The sequence below is a fragment of the Marmota flaviventris genome, chromosome 4 (assembly GCF_047511675.1).
Source record: "Marmota flaviventris isolate mMarFla1 chromosome 4, mMarFla1.hap1, whole genome shotgun sequence".
In the NCBI taxonomy this organism is placed as follows: Eukaryota; Metazoa; Chordata; class Mammalia; order Rodentia; family Sciuridae; genus Marmota; species Marmota flaviventris.
In genome coordinates, this window is record NC_092501.1 from 143,655,347 (window position 1) to 143,679,876 (window position 24,530).

The window sequence follows — 24,530 nt, forward strand, 5'->3', positions numbered from 1 at the left end:
CTATAGACCTCTAACCAGGTCCCACTTCCTAAAGGTTCTCACAAGAGCACCGCCCTGAGGACCAAACCTTTAACACCCAGGCCTGTGTGGGACATTTAATCTCCAGACTAGCAATAAGCATCTCTCATCTCACAGAGTAATTCCCATTCCTCCCTCCCCAGTTGTCTGCCCCTCCCTCAATATCACTCACCTTTCCTGTCCAAGTTTTCCTTGCCCCTCATTTATGGCCTACAGAGCTGGGCATGGGTCCCCAGCCTTGCCTGCCGGGGAGTCACAACTTTCACGCTCTGCTCCCAAGGGAGAGAACATCCTATGCTGTGACAGGAGCTATTCCTGGCTCGACTATAGGCATATTTGCTGTAGCTCTGAGGGCTGACCTGGTCAGCAGGGTAAGGTCTTTGGCCATGGTCAAAGCTATCTTTATGAAGAGGTAGGATGGGCGGAGAGCGAAAGTGAAGAAATAAGGCTTCAGCTGCCCTGTTCCATGCACTGGGTGGGAACCTTGACCAAAGAATTTGACCTCTTTGGGCTTCTGTTGGAAAACAGCCAGGGCTTGGGTGACACAGGGTGACATGGTGAGCTGGTTTTCTAACAACAAAGTCCTCTGATCCCTTCCCTCTTCCCCTGAGGAAGGGATGAGAGAGAGGCAGGGGGGAGACAGGTATGGGATGGAAGGAGCTAGATCATGTAGGAATGCCCCCGGGAGGCTCAGACCGTCCTTCTCGCAGTCTCCACCGCTCAGTGGTTCCTCGGGCACAGCTGAATGGCTGGAGCAGAATGAGGGAAGGAGAGGGAGCCTGCAAGTGGGGGCCTGAGTTAAGAGACGAAGAAGGCTGATTCGAGGTCACAGGAAGGAGTTTAGAATTCACTTCCCATAAAATCCTAGTGAGGTGTCAAGGAAGACATCACCTGAATTATGCAAATGTTCTAATCACACTGGCTTCTGAGCGGACAGAACTGAGGGACTGGTAAGGAGACTTAGGGTAATCCAGGAGAGAGGTGGGCAGTCACGAAGAGAGAATGAGGAATGGGTTCAGTGTAGTTTTAGGAGGTGAAAATGGCGGCTGTGATGACGGACTGTCCACCCACCCTCTGAGACAGAGGGCTGCCTCCCACTTTCTGACTGGGCAGCTGGCAGATGGCTGGTAGTGCTGTTTCTTAGGACGGGGAACCTGGTTGTGGGTTCCAGGGGCTCAAGGGAGGCCAAGTCCCATGTCAACCTGCCAGCCTCTGCGACGTCCTCATTTCCTCAGATCCCTCCTTCTCCGTGAGGCCTCCCCTCACCACCTTGTTTAAAACCGCCTGACCCCACCCTGCACAACACCATCTTTCTCCCTTAGGAGCCTATGACCCCCTCATAGCATTTATCATCATATAATAAATAAATAACCGATGCCCTCTGTATTTATGTACTTATCATTTGTTGCTGTCTCCCCTCCTGGGACACGAGCCCCAGGAGGGCAGGGAACTTGTCTGTCCTACTGTGTAGCCAGAATGTCAAGAATGACACCTGCCACATCACTGTCCTCCAGAGACTTGAGCAACAAATGGACGATTCTCACGTTGGCAGTCCTTTGTACACGGTGGCTTCGAAAGGCAGGGCCTGAAGACAGTGTGAAGGGAGGAGGGGAGCCCAGGACCAGGGAAAGAGGTAAGTGGAAGAGGGCCAGCGGAAGGCCTGGGAGGGATGTCGCGCAGGGCAAGGGACAGACAGCAGGACGAGCTGGTGGATTCTCAGGAAGGGCAGGCCAAGCTGCTCTCCGGCTCGTGACCTTTCTGAGGTCTATCTGGCCACATTATTTAACACCCTTCACGACTTCTCAGCAACCTCAGGGACCGTGCAGCTGCTGACCATGGCACCCGTGCTGACCTCTGGCCTTGATGCGTCACTCTGTCCTCCCGCTGACCATGGCCCCTGGGCCACCAGCAGATTCTCTAGCTCTTCCCCATGTGGATCTGTGTCCCTTCCTGAAAGTGGCAACCTCTCCTCTTGCCCCTGGAAATTTTCAGTCTGTTTTCTCTTCCTGTCTACCCTGAACCCTTCCCCTGGCTGACTCCCAGGCCCTCTTGGGGGCTCAACCCATGCTTCTTTCATCAAGTGCCAGTCCGTGAGGTTAGACTGGGCGACAGACTCCTCCTGTGCGCACGCCCCCTGTTCATCTCTTACCCCAGCACTTTGTGGAATCACTCCTTGTTATTATTACCTGTTACTGATTCGTCAGTTGTTTTCGCTCATTGATTGATCCCTGTAATATTCTGGATGACGGGACACTTTATTTTGTATTTCAGAGATAAAGAAGTTTGGGGCAAAGAAAGGTACCTAAAGTGCACGAAGCCCCTCACTAGCATGTGGTAGAGATGGGTGGGCATTGAACCTGGTGACCTGACTCTGGGTCCCTGCTCTCAACCCTGAGGTGGTCTTGCTTCTCATCAACTGCTTTTTTTTTTTTTTCTCCACCAAGTGGTTCTTAGCTGGAGGGGCCTCTGGTAATGCCTGAGGATGTTTTTGGTTATCAAACTGTGAGGTGAGGTGCTCCTGGTATCTAGTGGTAAAGGCCCAGGATGCTGTGAATGCACAGGGCAGTTCCCTACAACAAAGGATGCACCCCATATGCTAATAGTGCAAGGCTGAGAAGCCCTCCTCCAGGTAGACTACAAATGGGTGAGCTTTTCCTCCTACTTCACGGACCTTCCTTCTCATTCTGCACAGACTGCACCCGGAGTGCCTGGCTGGTGGCCCTCGGTCCTCATCTCTCTCTTTTTCTTTTCTTTTTTTAGTACTAGGGATGGACTTAGGGTGCTCTACCACTGAGCTTCATCCTACGCCCTTTGCACTTTTTTTATTTTGAGACAGGCTTTTGCTAAGTTGCCCAGTCTGTCCTTCAACTTGTGGTCCTCCTGCTTCAGCCTTCCAAGGTACTAGGATGACAGGCATGTGCTGAACTGGGCCTCATCTCTTTTCTGTCTCATTCTGTCCGAGGCTTCGGACAACTCCCAAGTTGATACCTCACGTTTTCTCCAGCCAGTCACTTGACCAGCTCAGCCTCCAAAATCTATCTCAATCCGTTGCTTTTCACCGCCCCACAGCTTAGCACTGACCAAGCCCCCAGCATTTTACTTCCGGTCACTGAGACACCCTTTGACCCTCTTCCCCAGCCCCACTCCCTGCTACCATCCCTTCTCCACCCTGAAGCCAGGACATTCTACCCAACGTGTGATCCCAGGGCCTCTCCCATGTTGAAGCCTCTAACAGCTTCCCGTCCTGCCAGGAAGACCCTGTTCTGGTTTGGATGTGAGTGTCCCCCAGAAGCTCACGTGTGAGACAGTGCAAGAAGGTTCAGAGGAGAAATGATTGGATTGTGAGAGTCTTAACTCAGTCAGTGACTTAATCCCCTGATAGGGATCATCTGAGTGGTACCTGGAGTGGTGGGGTGTGGCTGGAGGAGGTGGGAATTGGGGCGTGGCTTTGGGTATATATTTCTGGCAAACAGGGTCTCTTCTCTCTCTGTTTCCTGGTCACCGTGAGGTGAGCTGCTTCCCTCCGCCACACTCTCCCACCATAATGTTCTGCCTCACCTTGAACCCTGAGAAATGGAGCCGGCCTTCTGTGGACTAAGACCTCCGAAACCGTGAGCCCCGGAATGAACTTGTCCTTCTTTAAAATTGTTCTGGTCGAATCTTCAGCAGTGAAACAGCTGACTAAAACACACCTCCAGTCCCTACTGTGACCTGCCTGGCCTTGCCTACTTCTGGGGTCAACCTTAGCCACGCTGCCTCTGTGGTCCTGCTCAGGAGAAAAGAGGTGCTGTCCCTCCGAGCTGGCCTGCATGCCCCTAGCAGAGCCGTCACAGAGGAGATCCTGTTCTAAGACAGCACCTTCTGGCCGGCCAGCGCTTGTCAGTGTCCAGTGAGCACATTTCTGTAGCTTACCAATGAGGCTGCTGAGGCAAGGGGTGGTCCTGCAGACATACTTGCATTCCATCAGGGCTCAGTGAGGACCCTGACTTGAAGGCGCAGATCTTCCTGGAGGATCCTGGCTCTGCAGCGAGTACAGGAGAGGGGACTTCCTTGGCAGCATGAAAGGGATCTCTGCTTGTGTCCCACTAGAAAGGACTTGGTTGACTCCTGAGCCACAGGTGCACTTGCAGGATGTTATTTAGCAAGTGCCAGGGGTCTGATGTTTGTCAATCCTCTGTTTCAAACTCTTCAGTGAGTTCCATTGCTCTTTAAACAAGAACCATAGTGTTTAATGCAGTCAGGCAGACTCAGCACCAGGTCCCTGCCTGCCTTTCCAACCCTCCCTCCTATGATCTGGCTCTTATTTTTTGCACTCCCCTCCCTAAGCCCTCTCTCAGTGACCAGAGAGGCACCGTGCCCTCTCACCACAGGCCCTTTGTACAGGCTGCTGTTCCACCACTTCCTTTGCCTCTTAACTCTGACTCAGCCTTAACCTCAGCCCCTCCCAATCCTACTCTGGTGTCTCTCTTCTGCTCTCCACATCTGACTGTGGCTTTTCCTCCAGGTTGAGTTGATTTGCTTAAAGTCTTTCTCCTCCTGTCAAATGCAAGCTTCATGATGCAGGATAGTTTTTCTCGCCATCACCTGATACACAGACCACCTGGTACTCACTGAATATTTGTCGAATGAGCAGATGCCCACATGGCAGGGAGGGAGCGTCCGAGTCCCCCAGACATCAGGAAAGGCATCAGGGGTCTGACAGCTGCCAGGACTGTCCACCTTGCCTCTGCTTGGCCTTGCTGGGGAATGCCTGGAAAAGTCAGGCCCTGGCTCAGCCACAGCCCTTAAGGGGGCAGCCTCTGCTGTCCTCCCATGCCGAGGCAGAACTGGACCGAGGAGCAACTCCTGTGCACAGGATCTGCGTGAAGAACATATCTGAACATATAGCAGGTATATTAGTTGGCTAGGGCTGCTGTAACGAAATACCTTAGACTGGGTACCAAGCAACAGAAATGGATTTTCTCAGAGTTCTGGGGGGTTGATGACCAAGGTCAAGGTGCTGGGAGGTTCAGTTTCTTCCAAGGCCTCTTTTCTTGCCTAGTGGATGACCATCTTCTTGCTGGGTCATCACGTGACCTCCCTCCATGTGTATACACTCCCAGAGTCTCCCTATATGACCCAATCTCCTCTTCTTGTAAGGACACTGGTCGCGTTGGATCGGGCCCATCCTAACAGCCTTATCTGAATTTAATCTCTTTGAAATCCCCATCTCTAAATGCAGCCAGATTCTGAGTTTCTGGGGATCAGGGCTTCAACCTATATAGATTTTGAAAGATGCACAATTCAGGCCATAACTATCATTATGTAAGTGGGCCATCTAAGTTATTGTTGAAGAAGACTATGTACAACACGACCCAGGTTTCCTTCAAAAAGTAGCACAGTACGGCTGGGGAACCTGTCATCTCTCCTTTTCTCTGGTAGGAATATTTAGAACTGGGTTCAAAGACAATACAATGTTTTGTTTTCTTCAGTACTGGGGAACACCTAGGGGTGCTCTACATTTGAGCTATACCCCAGCCCTTTTTTATTTGGACATAGGGTCACACTTAGTTGTTGAAATTGGCCCAGAACTTATGAGACTCCTGTCTCAAGCCTCCTGAGTCACTAGGATTACAGGCAAGTGCCACCATGGCCACCTTGACTGACTGACAAAGGACTCTTTGGAGAAGAGGGTTTGGTGGAGGAGTTTAAGGCATCCGGGTATGTTCGGAAGAAAAGTGGAGTTGTACTTAGGAGTGGTGGCGCATGCCTGTAACCTCAGTGACTTGGGAGGCTGAGGTAGGAGGATTGCAATTTCAAGGCTAGCCTCAGCAATTTATTGAGTCCCTATGTAACTTAGCAAGACCCTGTCTCTAAATAAATAGGATTGGGGATGTGGCTCAGGGGTTAAGCACACCTGGATTCAATCCCCTGAACCAAAAAAAGGAAAATGAGGAGGAGGAGGAAGAGGAAGAGGAGGAGGGGTGTCTCTGTAAGGGGGGGGGGATTGAAGTTATAGGGAGGTGACATGAGAGGAGTCAGACCCTTGAGGGGAGCCTGGATGGTGATGGGGAGCAGCAGAGGCAGCAGGGTCTCTGAGCAGGAGGACGTGGGACCAGGAAACAGGCAGTAAGGAAAACAATAAGGACCCCATGTTTTACAGACTCCATCTCCCGGGGAAGCACAAGCCTTGAACTTGTGATGCTCACCAAGTACTTGACCTTGTACCAGGTCTTGGGGACACAGCTGAGGAAGACTCTGTCTCCCTGCTTGAGGAGCACCACATAGTTGGGGAGGCAGATGGTGGTCAGTGCCCAGCAAAGTGTCCAGCATGGGAAATGCTCCTGATTCATGGATGGAGGGAAAAGGGATAGAAGGGAAAAGAAAGGGCCAAGGCCTGAGAGGTGGGGAAGGTGGGAGGGCTTCCTGGAGGAGGCTGAGCTATGAGTGGTGAGGAGGGACAGGGCTTCTCAGGCAAAGGGAGAGCATCTGCAAAGGAGGGGGATGGGCAACCGAATGGCCTGGGCTGGCCCACGGTTGGAGCCCAGATCCACACACAGATCCTCATTCTCTGGCCATTTTCTAACTGTGGCCGACATCTTACTCTGTTTGTGCTGCAGGCCCCATGCATTCCAGGCCTAATTGGGCATGCCAGCTTGTAGGGGCCTTTATGGTGTGCACGGTCCTGTCAGGCATCCAAAGATGATGTGACTGGGAGTTTGGTATTGAGCTGTATTATGGAGTTCACAAACTCAACTTTCAGAAACCTAACCAAACAAGGGATTTGCAAAACAGTTTCAAACAGAGTAGAGCTGACTCCATTTCCCATGACAATCAGCTTGTTTACCACCCCAAGGTACACTCGAACCGCTGTGGACACGCTGATTTGCATGCCAATACCCAGAATGCTTTTCTAGCCCTACTGCGCTGGGACCCTGCCCGTGAGCTGAAAGGTTTATTTACACATACAATACGTGACAACTTCATTTTCTGAAGCATCTTTCATACAAACCGTATCCCCCAAATGCCTTAAGTTGGTGAAAGAATTTCAAAATCCCTTTACAGTTTAAACCCTTGTTTCTGGGCTGGAGTTGAGATGACTTATGCAGGCGCAAATTAACATTTTAATTAAAAGATGCTTGAGGGAGATGGGACTTTGGTTATTCAGCCAAGTGTCCTATTCTGCTGGGTATATGGCCCCGAGGTTATGAAGGGCGATTACATAGTCACAGATCTATTAGTGGTCATTAAAGCGATGCAGAGAGCTCCCTGAACCTGAACAAACCTCAGCAGAGGGGCCTTATCAGGGCCATCTCCTCACAGGTAGAATTCCCTGGCACCGGTGGCCTGTTAAATGACATTAATACAGGCACACTGGAGCTAGGCGTGTGTCTCAGCGGTACCTAAGGCCCAGGGTTCCATCCGCAGCACTGTAAAAATAACTAAATAGATAAATAAACAAACAAAATATATAGGGGCCTTGGGCATAATGAACAAGCCGTAGAAACACATACCTATCTGTAATTTTCCAATTTTAGGAGTGTCATGACAACAACAGCAACAAGGAGGTGAATTGATAATACCGCAATTGTTCAAGAACACGTGTCCTGGATTATGGTTGCTCTTCAATATTGGAAAGGATGATTTTTCCTGCCTTTTTGTACGCAGAGCAAACCTACCTTTAGGAGAGCCATTTTTACAGCTTTAAGAAAGAAATAGACGTATTTTGTGTTAAACACAACTTTTTAAGTGGTTTGGTGTTTTATTTTTAAAATTATTTTTGCAGCCACTAAGCTTGGGTTTTGGGGTTGGGGGGTGGGCATGATGTCTGGGGCCTCCTGATTTCGTGAAATGAAATGGGTACCCAGATTGTTACCCAAAATGAACAACAAATTAATAGCCTTGTAGAGATGGCTCATCGGGAGAAGCCACATTTTGAACAAGTTAGGAACATGGGTCCTTGAGTGAGAATCCCTGGGCAGTATGACTTCTGAGAGCCACTTAACCTCTCTGGCTTCGATTTCTTCATCTATGCAGTAGGAGTTACAATCATTCCTGCCTCAGGGTTAGGATAAGGATCAAGAGGAATAATGCCTGTATGGTAGGGCCAGCTGCTACTATCATTAATACATTACAACAGGGCCGGTGTGGTGGCATATGCCGTAGTCCCAGTGACTAGGGGAGGCTGAGGCAGGAGGATCACAGGTTGGAGGTCAGCCTCAGCAATTTAGCCAGGTCCTCAACAACTTAGTGAGACCCTTCTCAAAAGAAAAAATAAGAAGGGGGTGGGTATGTAGCTCAGTGGTAAAGTGCTCTGGGTTCAATTTCCAGTGCAAAAAGAAAAAAAAAATTTACAACAGCCCATCTTAAGCTATTTAGTCTTGAAATCCTTTTATAACCTTAAAAAGCATTGAGGACTCCAAAGAGTTTTTATCTATGTGGGCCATCTCTGTTAAAATTTACTGCATTAAAATTAAAACACAAAATTTAGAAATATTTAATAATTTATTTTAAGAAAGTGCTAATAAGCCTCTTTGAACATAAATTAACATTTATTATTTATAAAAATAAATACAATTTCAAAAATTTAGTGAGAAAAACACTATTGCTTTATGTTTTTTGCAAATCTCTTTAATGTTGGGTTAATGGAAGACAATGAATTCTCCAATCTCTTTCTATAGTCAATATTTGGTGATGTGTTGTCTTTCTTCGATGAGAAGAAGGAAATTGACTTCATATAGATGAGATAGATGAGTAGTTTATAAAGTAGAAGAGAGCTTAGCATGTATGAGGCCTTGGGTTCAATCTCCAGCACCTCAAAAAGTGGAGGGTAGTGGATGGGAAGAGGTATTTAAATAGTCTTCTCATGTAATTGTGGGTATTTTTCTTGGTACTACATTAAAACATGAAATCCTTACATTTTAGTTATAATGTGGAATCTGGAATCATATCAGTAAAACTTTCCTGCCCTGATACCTGAAAATGTGCTGATCCACTTCGTAGTTTGAATAGATCTTATACTTGTGCGTAATTTTGTAACAACATATTGGCTTGCTGAGTTGATGATAATCATTTACATGCTAGCATTTTTCATCATATTTTTTAACAATTTAGATTTGTTAATGTCTCTGCTGATCTCATCAAAAAGTCTTCAAGCCCTGAGAAATTGTCAAGTTCACTGTGATGGATATATGTGTCCCAGCATTCCAATTTTTTATTGAAGTCTCAAATTTTATCATTGACCACAACTACTGTCAATTGTTTTTATTGAAGTAACCGACTCACTTTATTTGTTTTCTAAAAAGTATCTTCCAGATATTCAAGTCTGGATCACCAGTTTGTCTGTCAGCCCTTCACTCACTTCTGTGAGTGGTTTATTCCTGACACAACCGCTGTTGTGCATACTTTGGTTTGCAGCCGCTGAAAACTTGCCATTTCTTCACACATAATGTTAAAAAAGCCACGTCTTCCAAGTCTAGCTTTAACAAAATTATTGCAATCACTTCATCAAGGACATTTTCAGGTACAACCAGAAAATGTTGGGTGTGCAAGGGTCTGGAGAACAGTAACGACTGGTGTAGCTTGTTGCCCCTGCCCTGCTTTTGTCTATTGTGACAGCAGTTTTGCTCCCATCTGCTTCAGCAAATATCAACACAGTGAAAAAAGTGGATGTCCTCTTAGTGTGATTGTGGAAATAGCTTTGATCTTCTGAGAGAAGCCTAAGGGCTGGCCCACGGTTCACCATTTGGGAACCACTACATGATACACAAGGTGGTGATTGGTACCCAGCTCCAGTTGTGTTTGCTCAGCATCCCCTTTCCTTCCAGCAACCCTGACCCCTATTTCTGTTCTATTGGAGCCTCCAGTCTTCGTCCCACCAGAGTGCCACACTGCCTATAGCCACGGGCTTGGCATGCAGAGGCTATCTGTGGTTAGAATCATCACATGTGGCAGAAAAACCCTGCTACACTCTGGGGCTCTCCAGGCCACTTGACATTACTGTAGGACTTTGGAGTATGGGAAGAGAGAGATTCTTGCTCTTTTGTTGGGGCTGGGTTCTGCCATCCCCTCTTTTCCCTATCCCTATCTCCACTACTTGTATCCTGCAAAGAGAAAGCCTATCCACAACATGAAAGAATGAAGCCAGCACACAAAAAGAGCAGAGCCAAGGGACAGGGAGAGAGGAAAACACATCTCGGTATATCGTTTAAGTCCCTGGAGCTTCTGAGGACAGCGCCACTTCTGACCTTCGTTGGTTCTATGAGCCAAAAGACACCCTTAAGCTTAAAGTAGATTGAATTTCTGTTTCTGACACTTGCAAAAAAAGTGTTGTGATTCAAAGAATTATTGAGCTGGGTGAGGTAGCACATGCCTGTAATCCAAACTACACTGGAGGTTGAGGAAGGAGGATTTCAAGTTCAAGATCAGCCTTGGCAACTTATCGAGACCCAGTCACAAAATAAGAAATAAAAGGGACTCAATGGTAAAGCACCCTTGGGTTCAATCCCCAGTACTGGGGTAAGGAGCCATCAGGGGGAAGAATTATTGAATATCTCTAGGACATTCTTAACTATGACAGAGTCATCTCAATGAAAAATAAATATAGGGAATATCTCTTCCCTGGGGGTAAGAGCAAAGTTGTCCAGAGTGAGCGGCTACATGAATGTGTGTGGAAGGCAGAGGATCACTCAAAGGGGCATGACCTGGGTATGGCGTGGCTTCTCTCACAGATGTGCAAAATGGGAGGGAGTGCCATTCTTGCTGCCCTTCCCCCTGGACATCCAGTCCTCCTCCAAGGAGATGCCAGCTCCTATTCTAGCTGTGACTCATGCTGGTCACCACTAAATGATGAATTATGAAACCATCAGCCAAAATTTAAATGCCCAGTGTGTTCACAGGGAATTCCAAGGTGCAGGGGATTCTGTGTGAGTGATACTCTTCACCTGATCAGCACTGATACTCCATTCCACGGACAAAACCAACATACTTATCCCAGGCTTGTTCAGAGTCTGTGCAGGTTCTAAACACTGGTTCGTGATGTGGATTACTACATCACTCCCTTCTGGGTTGCAGGCAAAAGAAATGAATTTTGGCTACTTAAGCAGAGAAGGTATTGAAGGGAAGCTCATTGGGTAGTTTCTACAATCAATGCGAAACCTGGGAAAATGGCCTGGAAACTAAGCAGGAAGGTGGGGTGGATATAAGCCAAGGTGGGCAGTCCTGCTAGAGGCTACCTCTGGAGTGTTTACCTGGAAATGACTTCTACCTCGGCTACTGTCATTTGCCATCATGTAAAGGCTTTCATGGCCAAGTGAACAATCACTAAGAGGCATGCACCTTTGTGTTACTCTCCTTTCAACCCAGACTTCTGAAGTAAATGTCCCATTAGCTGAATCCAGGTCCTATACCCGTGCCTGAGTTGCCACATGGAGTGGGCAGTACATATTTAGCTTCTGTTCGATTTGTTGGTAGGAGACTGGTCCTGCTCATGGAGAACTCCCACATAGAACAGTGTCACTTTGGGGAATGCTTGCTCTTTTCCAGAACTAATCATAATTTAGACTTGACAAAAGAAAATCTAGATATGATGATGACCAGAAGCAGGAAATGGATGCTAGGCAGAAAACAAAACAAATGTCTATGCAGCCCCGACTTTACAGAAAGAAAAAGTGAGATCCAGGAAGACCACATGATTTCTTCAAAGTCAGAGAACTTATTACTGGCCTACAGGAGTCAAGACATCAGGTTCTTGGCTGCCAGCCCAATAATCTTTCCTCCATAATCTTATTACATTGCTACATTAACATGCAGGTATCCAAAGAGCTCTCCCCTACCTATAAACTTGTATTAGTCAGTTAGGGCTGCTATAACAAAGTACCACACTAACCAACAGACATTTATTGTCTCACAGTTCTGGAGGCTGGAAGTCCAAGATCAAGGTGTCAGCAGTGTGGATTTTTTTTTTTTTTTTTTTTTTTGAGACAGTGTCTGGCCTTGATCTTGTTATCCACACACTCCAGTCTCTTGATTAGATGTAAATATAGGTGTGCACCACCACACTCTGTAGTGTTGTTTCCTTTTAAGGTTTTCTCTTTTGCCTTCTCCCTGTGTCTTCAAATGGGAAGACTGTGTGTGTAACTGTGTCCTCATTTTCTGTGTGTGACCGTGTTCTCATTTTCTCTTATAAAGACCCCCAGGTAGGGGCTGAGGTAGAGCGCTCACCTGCCATGTGTGGGGCACTGGGTTAAATTCTTAACACCACATAAAAATAAAATAAAGGTATTGTGTCCACCTACAACTAAAAAATAGATATTTAAAAAGACCCCACTTATATTGGATATGACTACATTTTGCCTTAATGGTCCTCCCTCCAACTATGGTTACCTTTTACAGCTCTGAAGTGTATGACTTTAATGTATTAATTCTAAGATGAGCTCAGTCAAGCTATACTGAGCTACTCTAGAAAGACACATTGCTGTGGAATCAAGGACAGATATCTGTTCCTCACTGGCACTGCTCTGAGAACAGTGACGATGGAGGGGCCCCTGCACTGACTTTGTTGACTAGACCAACAGCCTGATTTTAATGGATGAGCAAAGGAAACTCTTCCCTTTGTGGCTTCCCTGAGTGAGGTCTAGTATACTTCAAACTCATGCCCAGTCTGCCAATCTCATGACCATTTGCATCTTGGACCTTGGCCAGGCAGGGCAGGCCTCTTGAAAGCTGCATCTTCCTTACCCACCACTGCCTGAAGTAAATGTTAAACCAAAGGCCTCCAACCTAAGGCAGAAGGCACTCTCCTCTCTTGAGCTGAGAATGTCACTACCAGTAGAAGCCCAGAAACCAGGCCAGGTAGGAAGCGGGGGGCACAGGGCCTTGGCTTTCCTTGTTGCTTTAGATGGAGTCTAAAAGCAGGATTCACAATAGATTGAATTCATAGTGACAAGATGGTCACTAACACAGGCTATACAACCTCATCTCCTCCTAGACCCACCAGATTTTCTTTTAAACCTTCATTTTGTTACACACACACACACACACCCCTGAACATACCTCCATGAGTACAGCAGTTCCTCCTTATCTGAGGTTTCATTTTCTTTGGTTCCAATCCATGTTCAACCATTTCAAAAATATATGGAAGCCAGGCATGGTGGTACACTCCTGTGATCCCAGGACTCAGGAGTCTGGGGCAGGAGATTCCTGATTTCAAAGCCAGCCTCCCCAAACTTAGCAAGGACCTAAGTAATTCAATGAGACCCTGTCTTTAAAGGAAATACAAAAAAGGCTGGGGATGTGGCTCGTGATTAAGTACCCCTGGATTCAATCCCCAGTACCAGAAAGAAAGAAAGAAAGAAAAGAAAAGAAAGAAAAAGAAAATAAAAAAATATACATGGGAAATTTCAGAAATAAACAATTCATACATTTTAAGTAACAGAGTACTGCTAAGTTCTGTTTAAACATTGTTATTGTTAACCTCTTTCTGTGCCTAATTTATTTTTTTAATGTGCATGTATATAATTTTTATTTAATATATATTTAAGTTAATTTATTTATTATAAGGAAATGGTTCTGAACTTATGGAGGGTGACAAGATACAGGATCAGAACTTGGCAGGCTGAAAACCCAGGAAAGCCAGTGGTGCAGTTCAAAGGAAGCTGCCTAATTTATAAATTAAACTTTGTCATAGGTACGTATGTATAGAAAAAAAAAAAAAACATTGCGTATGTTTGGTACTGTCTGGTTTCAGGCATCCACTGGGGGTCTTAGGATGTATCCCTGTGGATGACCTGAACTACTGTATTAGGAACTCACCTGTTGTTTACCGCATACAACGTTGGGGAAAAGTGGGTTCATGAGGTTTTTGCTGTTGGTTACTTTGCAGGTGAAGACAGGTTCTGAAGGTGACTGGCAAACTCACCCACTCATCCCCTAAATTCAGGAGTGGGGTAGTTAATTGGCATTGGTTGATGCCAGAGAGATTTCTAGAACTCTCTCTGATCCATTGCCTTTTTCTTGCCCTTGCAACACTTGTCTGCCCCTCATCCCCCAGTCCTCAGGGACTTTTTACTTCTTTGTCTGCCCAGAATCTTTTCTCTTAAAAAGTGAATGACTGTCAGTGCTCATTGGTTACTATTTTCAGGGGTGTTTGTGTTTGAATCAAATATGAAGAACCTTCATCAAAAGGAATTGATTTCTAGCTTTAGACTCTTAGGCATGGGCAAAACAGATAAGGTGTGTAATACGGGAAGAACCATATTGATGGTGGTGGGGGGGAATGATTTGGGGTAATGCTACCTCACGTTCCTGAAATTTTCTAGGCAAAAGATTGGCCTTGTGAGCCAGCTTATGAAAGAGGGAGCCAACTGTTTGCAGGTCATGAGACATGTGGATAGAATATTCTTGGAAAGGCCCTGGTGAGTTTGCAAACACTGGTCAGCCAGCAAGCTTCTGACTGATTCACCTTTTCAATCTGCATGCCTCAGGCTAGTTCCACGCTCTCTCTGCAGCATAAAGCCTCCCTCTAGCTCTGTCCCTCAGAACCCTTTCTCATCACTTTCTCTTTCACCTTCCTCCTCTTATACCACACTGCAATGCATGCCTGGTACCCCCCATATATAAGGTCCAAGGAAAGGATAACTGAAGGAAAGGAAAGAAGGCATGCTCAGAGCTGGGTTGTCAAATCCTAGTCACTCCAGATGTCAGTAGAAATCATCCTGTTCTGAGTGGCCTTACAGCTGGAAGCAATGGAGACATTCTAGGTTGTGGCAACTGGGAGAGGGTGCTACTGGCATTTAATGAGTAGAAGCCAGGGCTGCTGCTCAGCATTCTGCAATGCCCCCCACAGCAGAGCAGAAACCAGCCCAGGATGTCAATAGTGTAGGGTGGAGGAGCTGGTCTAAATGAAGATTGGAAGAGAGACCCCTGCTTAGATTTAAATGATTGCTGGCACCTGAGCAGTGTCTGGGGGCGGGGGTCATTCCTTATTCTCAGATCCACTAACTCCCTCAGTCCCTGAAATATTTCTAATTGTGTCTCTTCTCTAGCCCTTCAGAGGTAGATTCAGGTCTAAGCCTACATGTGACTGGATATTTTTCAGCATTTAGTGAATAATTCAGCACCAACTATGCTCTAAAAACTAACAATTACAATGCAATAACTAAAATATTAGTGTTTATTGAAACTTGGCAGATATTGTGCTTAGCTTTTTATGTGAATTCTATCCCTTAATATTACACAGTTATTAGCATAATCCCAACCTACAGGTGCAGAAATCGAGGTTTAGGAAAAACCTTTGGTTTAGGTAGGACTCTTGGTTGACCGCAGATCACCTAGCTAGTAAGTAAATGGTGGAAATGCATTGCAAACCCAGGCATGTGGATTCTGGGTTCCAAATTCCTAGCCAACTAAACTTCCCAGGGAAAAGAAGAACTTTATTCCTGAAATAAACTAAGAGGTCTAAATGTAGATATGGTACTTAACAGGAAATTTCATCCTGATGACCCAGTTTGATTCTAATGTCACAATTTACCTTGCAGGCTCCAAACTCCAGCTCAGAACAATGTGGCTTAAAGGCTGAGTTTTTTCACTCCAAATGAGGAGCTCCAGTTGACAAGTATCTCCAGTCTGCAGTCGCACCCTACACTGGCCCCAACCCAGGCATCGAGACTTTTGGCTTTGGCCAGTACCGAGGCCTTCGGACTGATTCCCCCACGAAACCCGTATTATTTGTGCGTTCAGGTCACAAGCATCTGTGTGAGGAGTGTTTGAGTGGAATCACTGCCCTCCAGGAGGCTAAGAGATGCCAAGAACCTTAACTCGCGGGGACTGCTGCACACTTAAAAGCTCTGCTCTCCCAACAGGGCTTGCGAACAACTGGCGCTCGCGAGCCACAAGGAGGCTACGTTTTTCTCCCGTTGCTCGCTAGGGCAGTGCACTGGAAATTGCAGAGCCTGTGTTCCGGGAGCAAGGCGGGAAAATGAAGCTCCAGGTGGAGGAAGCCAAGAGGAAGAAATTTACGCTTCCTGGGAAAAGTGAACCCGTGCGGAACTGGCGCGCCGCGGTCCATCTTTAGCTTCTGCGAGAAGCTGGAAACAGAAGAGACGCCTTTGCAGGGGGACAAACAGAAGGATGCGGGTTGTAGGTGGCAATTAGGGGTGTGTGTGTAGGGTTGAGGGCGGTGTTCCGTCTCTTTACATCCCTCCTAGCTGGGTTTCCCACCTTTCCTGCCCAACTCGGTTTCCTAGCAGGTCTGATACTGCAAGTCTGGTGGAGCGCGGTTGAGAGCCTGTACTAGGTGCAGAAAGACACTCCCTTCGGTGACCACCAGACCTACCTGACTTTAAGGGAGACTTTTGGAACAATTATGAATGAATATATTCCCTTATAGATCATGCTGCCGCCAGCCCCCAAATCTCAGTAGACTAGTGGGTTTCACTAGAATTGAAGGACGAATAACTACACACACCGAAACTTAGGGCAGCGCGCCAGCAGCGCACAGCTCAGAAAGCATCAGAAGCATATAGTAACAAATCACAGGATTCTAATCACAATATACCCTAAGGCATTTGGTCTTCGTTTGGATTGGCATATTGTCCCCTCCTGGAAGGGTGGAAAATTAGCCTGGGGTGAGAATGAGGTTTAGTTTGCTGGAGGTGGGAGAGGGCAGAGAAGCGGGCGGGCGGTTCTCTTTGGTCTGGGGATCTGGGGCACAACCCAGGAGACTTTCTCCAGAAATAACCAAAAATGGGTTCACAAACCCACCCACTTTCTATGGGAACTAGAGAGACCTTTGCAGTCAGCTTGATTTGAAGGGAAAAGCAAAAGGTTTTAGAAATGAGTCCCACAAATGTTGAGCCATCTCAACTGGGGCGTCTTCCCAGCAGAAAGAGACGCGTTTGTTTGCTTTGTCTAGATATAAGGAGTCCGGAGCTCCTCAGGGTATGGTAAGAAAGCGGAGGATTTCTGCCGGGGGTGGGGTGTGGGGAAAAGACCCAGGTCGCAGAACAGTCTTCAGAAAGTGAGAACCTGGATCCGCTGTTTGATTCTCTAAGCTGCAGAAATACCTGCCCTTCCGTGGTTATGCGCTCTGGGGCTTAATCCTTGTACCTCCTTCTCCACGTCCATTCTAGCGCGTAAAAAGCCCCGCATATGTCTCAAAGGAGGATGGGGGAGTGGATTCCCAGTCGTAGGGGGCTGTGGGAGATGGGGTGAGAACAAGAGGTCCCAGAGACACAAGGCTCAGTTTCTGCGTAGTCCCTCGAGGGGACTCCCCAGGGTCAGAGTCCTCGGAATTCTCGCCTGCAATGGTCGGGAACAGGAACCCAGCTAACAGAATTTGCTTCAAAACAAAGCAAGGGGGCCTTTCTGAGAGGGAGCGGCACCATACAGAAGACTAGAAATTTGTCTTTTATACTTATCAATCCGCGAGAGCAGCAAAGAACAAATTTCTTGCGCTCGCGGGGGAAAGGATAGGGCTGGAGATGTGGCTGGATCCTGGACTAGAGGCACTGCAGGGGTCGGGATCTCAAGGTGCAGCCTAAGGAGAGTTCCCTCCTCTGTTTCCAGCTGTGTTCTGTGCGCCTGGGCGCTTGCGGGCAGGCCATAAGGGGACACTGGAAAGCTCACCGGCTGGAACGAAAGGCAGGATCTCTGAGGGGCTGTGGGTGCTGGCTGAGTTGTAAAGTAAGAAGCCGGGCTCAGAACACCCTCCCACACACACAACCGCAACCCCAGCAGGGAGGCCCAGACCACTTCAGCGTCTGTCTAGTCCAGAGCAGAGGTCTTGAGGCTCACAGGCGCCGGCATTTCTAAGAAAAAAAAAGTTTATTTAAAATTTTGTACATAAATAAATAAATAAATATCTTCTGGTATTACAGAAACCGTACAATTACACAGCTAGGCCAGGGCGGGGCCGAGACCTGGGTGGAGGGGAAGGGAGGGGTCACCCGAGGCGGAGAGCCGGGGTCTAGGGTTTGGGGGAAATGCAGTGCATGTCGGAAACAAAATGAATCCTTTTCCTCACTATGGTACCACAGGAGATAACTCTCCGTGGAGAGGAGTTTCGGGGACTCCGGACCTCAAGGCCTAATCAAGGGACAAATGAACTCACTGTTGGAGAAGGCTCCCTGAGGAGGGGAAGGGAAAGGGCAAAGAAAACAAAAGTTCATAAATTGTGTGTGTGTGTGTGTGTGTGTGTGTGTGTTGTGGAGGGGCATGGATAAACAACTGCAGGAAAGAATTGGGAGAGAGAGATTTTTTAAAACGGGAAGCAAAAGGGCATCCGAGGAATGAAAGGCTGAACTTGACAGAGGGTGAAGAGTGGAGGAAGCGAGGAAGCCTGAGCCAGCCCATAGGGCAGGCGAGGAGGCGCCTACCACCAGCAAGGCGCTGGACAGGGCGGTATGGCTCCGGGGCCGTGGTGCTGCACTGCTGACGCTGTAGGATCAGTCTGGAGTTCGCTTTGGACGCCCTTGGGGACCGGGATACCATCCTCGAGTCTCTGCTAAGTTCTCAGCTCTGCCCAGAGCTGGGGGTCTTGGCAAAGCCATGCCAAATCCGTGAGAGACAGTCGATTGGCAGCGGGTTCCTGGGAACCAGCGTTGCGTCCCAAGACTAGTCTTTCAGGCGCCGGGAGGTCTTGGGGTGGGCGGCCTAGAGGGACGAATGCCTAAGGAGTGACCGTAAGATCCCGGTCGTCCTTCCCAGAGGAGGACGGAGACATGGGCAATTCGTCGTCATCCTCTGAGCACTTGGCTGAGGAGAGCGACGCGCACTTGCAGCCTTGCGGTGCGCCCCCGCCGGCACCCGCAGCCGCACCGCCGGCGCTGCCGCGGTGGTTGCTGCCCTTGCCCTCCTTCTTGTGCTTCACCCGGCGGTTCTGAAACCAGATCTTCACCTGCTTCTCGGACAGATTCAGGTAGGTTGCGATCTCGATGCGGCGAAGGCGGGACAGGTACATATTGGAGGCGAATTCGCGCTCCAGCTCCAGCAGCTGCGTACTGGTGAACGCGGTCCGCATCCTCTTGCTGCTGGGCAGCTGGTTCGAGCTGCTGTCTAGAAGGGGTGGCGATGCAGAGAGGGAAGTGGTCAGACCCCTGCGTTGTGTGCCCAACTCCATGCTGGGTGATGGCTAGATTCCCGACCTTGGACTTTCACACACCCCTTCTCCCCAACTGTATCCGCAGCAGTGTGACCGCGCCTCCTTGCCAACCTGCGGGATCCTGATTCTCCAGGAGTCACTTGGCCCTGGTAGCCCTTTATGGAGCGCCCTGGACCTCAGCCCTCACATACCCCTTGACGTCCCCTCCAGGACCAGGATCTTTCACCTCCTGCCCCGGTCTTCCCATCAGCCCACCACACTGAGCGCCCCCCTCAGGTCCCTGACAGGACACTCACCACCCCAGGATGCCCAGGGTCCCTCTTTCCCATCCCTCGCTCTCCAGCCTGCCTTGGATAACTCCTGCCCTGTCCCTCTGACCAGCGGCCCCTCTTACCCACGGAGATGCAGTGGAACTGCCGGGGATCCGGCAGCGGGTAGGAAGTCTGGTAGAGCGCGGCTGCTGCTGCAGCGGCGGCCGGACTGTGAGCGACCCCGGGCGACACGGCCGAGTGCTGGCGGCCAAGGGGCGCGTGGCAGTACTGAGAGCCGAAGGGCGGGAAGGATGCTTTGAGCAGCGGCAGCGCGGGCGGCCCGGGGGGCCCGTGCAGCTGTGAGGCCGTGACGCAGAGCGGGCATACGCACAGCAGCCCGGCCTTGCGCGCGTGGCAAGCGCCGGGAGAGAGACCGTGCAGCGCGTGCGGCGGGGGAACCGCGTAGGGAAAGAGCGGCGGCGGACTGCCCTCGGGCGCCTTCTTCTCGCTTGCTTCGCGCAGCACCAGAGAGTCCACAAGGAAAGAGCGCGGCATGGCCTCGGCGCGCGGCCGCCCCGCCACCAGCCCTCCCCTTGCGCTCGCCGGACCTCCGGGCTCTCCTCGAGCTTCCTCCGGCCGCGGCCGCTTGCAGCTGCCTCCTCTGGGGAGGCTGAAGGCGCAGCCCAGGCCCAGGCTGAAACGGCCGCCTCTGCTGCCGCGGGCGCCGCCCAAAGAGCGCGGGGTGCTGGCCAGCGCTAGTGGTGCTGAAAGGCGCCGGCGGCGCCGCTTAAATAGGACTATTGCCATGTGATGGGCTACGCCAGGAGCGGCCGGGGCCTCTCAATAGGGTTTTTGTGCCTTTTCTCTTGGCATTCACTCTGCACGCTTCCTCATTATTTCACTTGTTAACTAAATGAACTGCATAATGTACTCTATTCTTGTCAACCCCACCCACGCCGTAACAGGCGCCCTCGCCCCCTCCTCTTCCTTTTGCGGGTTTATTTTCTCATTCTCCCGCGATTTAATATTCTTTTCTTTCTCTTTATTCCTTACTCCCCTTTGGCTCTGCATTGGCTATTGGTCCATTTGTCTTATTGATTTTGCACCCCCGCTGCCTCGCTTCCCCAGATCCCCATGGGTGCACACTCGCAGGTCCTCGGCCCCCTCGATCCTAGTCCCCTTCTTTCTGTTATCTCTTCCTGCCCCCCTCCAGCCAGCGTGATACTTCCACTCAGTTCTCCTAGCTCAACTCTATGCATCCTGCGAGCGTCCTTGCAGCTGCCTTCCGATTTCCACCTGTGGAATCCCCTCTTTTCTCCCTGTGTCGGAAGCAGGAGGACAGGGTTCCTGCGTGGGGGAGGCACTTCTAGGGAGGGAGAGGAACGGCTCGCAATTCCTCATCCATTGCTAGCTCCATCACTGTCCCTCTGTTTCCTCTGAGTTTGTCAAATGGTCCTAACTTTGGTGCTGCCTACAACGCCCAGTCTTTGTTCCGAGGATCCTGGCCAACCAGCCCTTTCTTTCAAACAACAGGGCTATGGAAGTAAACTAAAATAAAATAGGAGAAAGAAAGGGGGGGCACTCGCTGAGAGCCACGGACTGAGATGGGGAGTGGAAGCCTAGATCGCGCACATCGCGATCCCACACCCCCATCAAATGTGACAAGTATGGGCAGTCTCTGCCTGAGCGGATCTTGTGGATGCCCTCTCCATTCGCTCACACTTCAGTAGACCCCCCTTGTGCCCTCAAAACCATTGCCTTCCCACAATTCGGAGCGGAGCAAAAGGCAGTTGTTCTTCCAGCTTGGACTGCCTTCGCCCACTCTGACTGAGCTCCCCTCTCCCGAGTCCCAGCTCCTTCCTCCTGCCGTCGCTCTCTTCTTTCTGGTCGCACAATGGTTAAACAACTTCAAAGCCCGGCGGTGTGTACACAGCTTCAGCTTTTAAAATCATCCTCGGGCTCAAAGCTGTTTCTTTCAGGAGCTTTTATCATACAATGGGAAATTAGCATACATATTTCGAATTTACTTCCTTTGGGCCTTTTCACCAGAAACGTTTACTTTCGATTTTATTAGAACCAAATCGCTGCAGTCACCTGCTCTGAACCTTGAATGGCATTGTGAGAAGCTTTCTGGAGGGGGTAAGATCAGTGCACAGGACTAAGACTGCCCAGACCCAAAGCGCCTGCGTAGGTTTTTAAAATCGTTGATGCCATCTTTACTATTACAACAGCAACAAATTATAACTGATTAAAAAAGCAAACTGAATTTGTTATGGAAGGGGCGGGAAATACCCCACCTGCTTCAATAAAGGGAGAGGGGCAATGGTAAAAATAACCTGCATGAAGGGCGTGTAGATGTATCAGGAGTAGGGAGGGGTTCAATGTTTCCTTGCTTGCTTGGCATGGGTGCCCCCCCTCCCCATGCCATGGTCTCGGTCCCAAGGTTCCTACAAACCAGCCGGAACGCATCAATGCAGACTAATTCCCGTTCTAATTGCTCTCTGGGAAATTTGGGCCGAGCTGCGCCGCTGAGAGCAAGGCAAGAGCGGGGACCAGGCTCCGAGCCGGGCTCCCCGCTGGGTTGAGGCGGCTTTGAGAGGAGCGGGTGGCAGACCCGGCCTGGGAGTAAATGGGGCAGTCGCTGAGCTCCAGAGCTGGGAGCCCGCGAGGGGACAGTGCGGAGCTCTCCTGGGAGTCACCCCGTGCTCCCGGGGATGAAGGGGTTAAGAGCCCCTGAATACGAGCAAGGCCAAAGCTACTGGGAAAGAATATGGGGGGGGGGGAATAACCAGTTACCCCCCCTCTCCCTCCAGCCTCTGGACCTTATTGAATGTCATTGAAGAAAGTTTTGAATGCCAGATAAAGAGAGGCGAATTAAAGTGTGTGACAGCGGAGGATAAGCAAACACAAAGAGAACTCTGTCACACTTTGGGGCAAAATCCGTGGGCTTTTTACCAAGTCTCTTCGCTATGATTGAATTAAGTAATAGGAAAACATTTTCTTTCAGTTTAGAGCCATTAGACAAAAACTTCAAAGCGAATAACACTTTTTAATGTGCTGCCCCACAATAGATCGGGTTTTGTGCCGAAATGTTTAAATGGTTTGTTGTGCAACTCGGCGCGGGAGAGAACCGGGCCCAAGCAAAATAGCATCCTTGAGAGTGTTTTCGGCGCCTTGGAACCAAGGCGCACTTAATCCGCCACCTCTAAACCCGGTGGGCTACAGCCGGAAAGGGGGCTCCTTGTTCACCGCCCGGGACAGCCGACCGCGCCCAGGAATGTGCCTGTTTCAGGGAAGTTCTGCACTCGTCCAGGACTGAAGTCCATCTCCGGCTGCAGGCCCAGAGCCCGGGCAGGTGCTGAGATGCACCGGCGGCAGGGAGCTGGGAGCCGCCCTGCGCCCCAACCCTATGGCCTCTGCCCGCCGCCTGGTTTCCGGGGGTCACCGCCTGCGTTCTCTCCCGCAGACGCGCAGCTTTTCTGTTGAAAGCGCCTCCCAGGGCTCGCTTTAGCCGGGTTTGAACTTTACTCACCCGAGCAAACGCCCCCTAGGGCGGGGCGGGGTGGGAGGAGGAGGCGGCGGGATTAGCCTGACAGCCCCAGAGAGGGGCCCCGGGGAGCCTTAGGGCTTGGCCGCCAAAGCTGGTTTTCAAGTGTCCATCAGGGACAGTTCAACATGGAATAATTTCTGTTGTCCCGGGCTTTTCTTCTGCTACACTGTGTCCTTCCTTTTCCTGCTGGTAGAGCGAATACACCACTTTCCTACTGCCATTGTGGATCTAAGAGATTTGAAACACTGTACAAATGGCACAGTGATGATGCTGTCTGTTTCCTTTACATCTTTCTTCAAATGCCATTTTCCTCCTCAGGGAGGCCAACGACCTTATTTAAAATATCATCCTTCTTCCTCCATATTCTGCCTGGTTCCTTGCTTTGTAAGCACCTTCAATGTCTATGTCTTTGGTTTATTTGTTTTTTCCCCACCCGTGAAATACATACTCTGTGAGAGCCAGGTGTGTGTGTGTGTGTGCGTGTGTGTGTGTGTCTGTTGTGCATTGCTATATCTCAGAAAAGTTCCTGGCACATAGTAGGTGCTCAGTATATGTTGACTGAATGGATAAGTAAATGAGAGAGACCTAACTCAGGAGGTGGAATAGCCAGGAGGACTTCATGGTGTGCCTGCTTAATGAACCCAGGCACTTAGGAGCTGACATGGCGTAACTGATGGGGTGAGACTCTGGAGGTCAAGAGCAGTCTTAATCTCTCCCAGTTCCTCTACACCCCCACGGCCTGGAACGTCACAGGAGTTCAATGTGATGGCAGGCAGTAAGCCAGTCTGTGGGTCCCCAGCCCCCCAAAGGTGGGTTCTAATAGAGTCAGGATAGTCCTACTGAAGGCAGTTTCAGTATCCCGTTCTGAAGAAGTTGGATGAACCCACTGGTAGCTCAAGGTTAGGGGTTGTCATTAAGGTCTTTTGTAGTGTATAAGGGATTGATTGGAAAAAAAAAAAAAAAAGAAGAAGAAATTGGCTATATGCCCTGAAATTATCAGTAACCATTTCTACTTGTTCTGGCTGGAGGCAATGGAGTAGGAATTCTTGTTGTCAAGAAAGTAACTGCTCCCCCGACCGCCAGGGATTCAGATAACTTTCCCAGGAGAGAGAAAGCAAGCTGTTTAAATAAGCACAGGAGCAGAAAGTCTGGTGTGCCAGGGAATGCTGAATGGATCTGGGAGCCAAAAGTGGAAGGTGTCCAAGGAAGGGGCAGAGAAGTAGCGGCTACACAAGTGTGCACAGGAGGTGGCAGCGAAGTCATGAAGGACCATGCAAACAGGTTTGGGTTAGAGCCAACATTTGTAAGCAAGAGGGATTATGGAGTCATATCTGATTTTGAGAAGTATCACTGGAGGTCCTATTGGAGTGAGAGGCCAGAGCACAGTCCACAGAGTTGGCCTGTGGAGTAATATTTATTAAATTATTAAATAAACAAAGATAGGGGAAGAAGCAAGGAGAAGATTATATAAGTTCAAGTGAATGGATGATGGCCACCTGAACTGGAATGGGGACAGCAGGACCAAAAAAAACTAAATATTGAGAGAGTTCAAAGGGGCCAACTGGGGATGTGTATGCCATGTGTGCACATGCACATGCATGTATTCAGGTGTGCATGCCTTAGAGGGCAAAGG

General features: G+C 49.2%; 1 protein-coding gene across 1 annotated transcript; it reads right to left on the reverse strand.

Annotated features, from left to right (window-relative positions):
• Positions 1-18,664: 18,664 nt before the first annotated feature.
• Positions 18,665-19,902, reverse strand: Gsx1 (GS homeobox 1). The gene is made up of 2 exons (XM_027928740.2): positions 19,491-19,902; positions 18,665-19,050 (listed from the first exon to the last, which is right to left on the reverse strand). Exons 1-2 carry the CDS (start codon positions 19,900-19,902, stop codon positions 18,665-18,667), a joined length of 798 nt encoding a protein of 265 aa, XP_027784541.1.
• Positions 19,903-24,530: the final 4,628 nt, after the last annotated feature.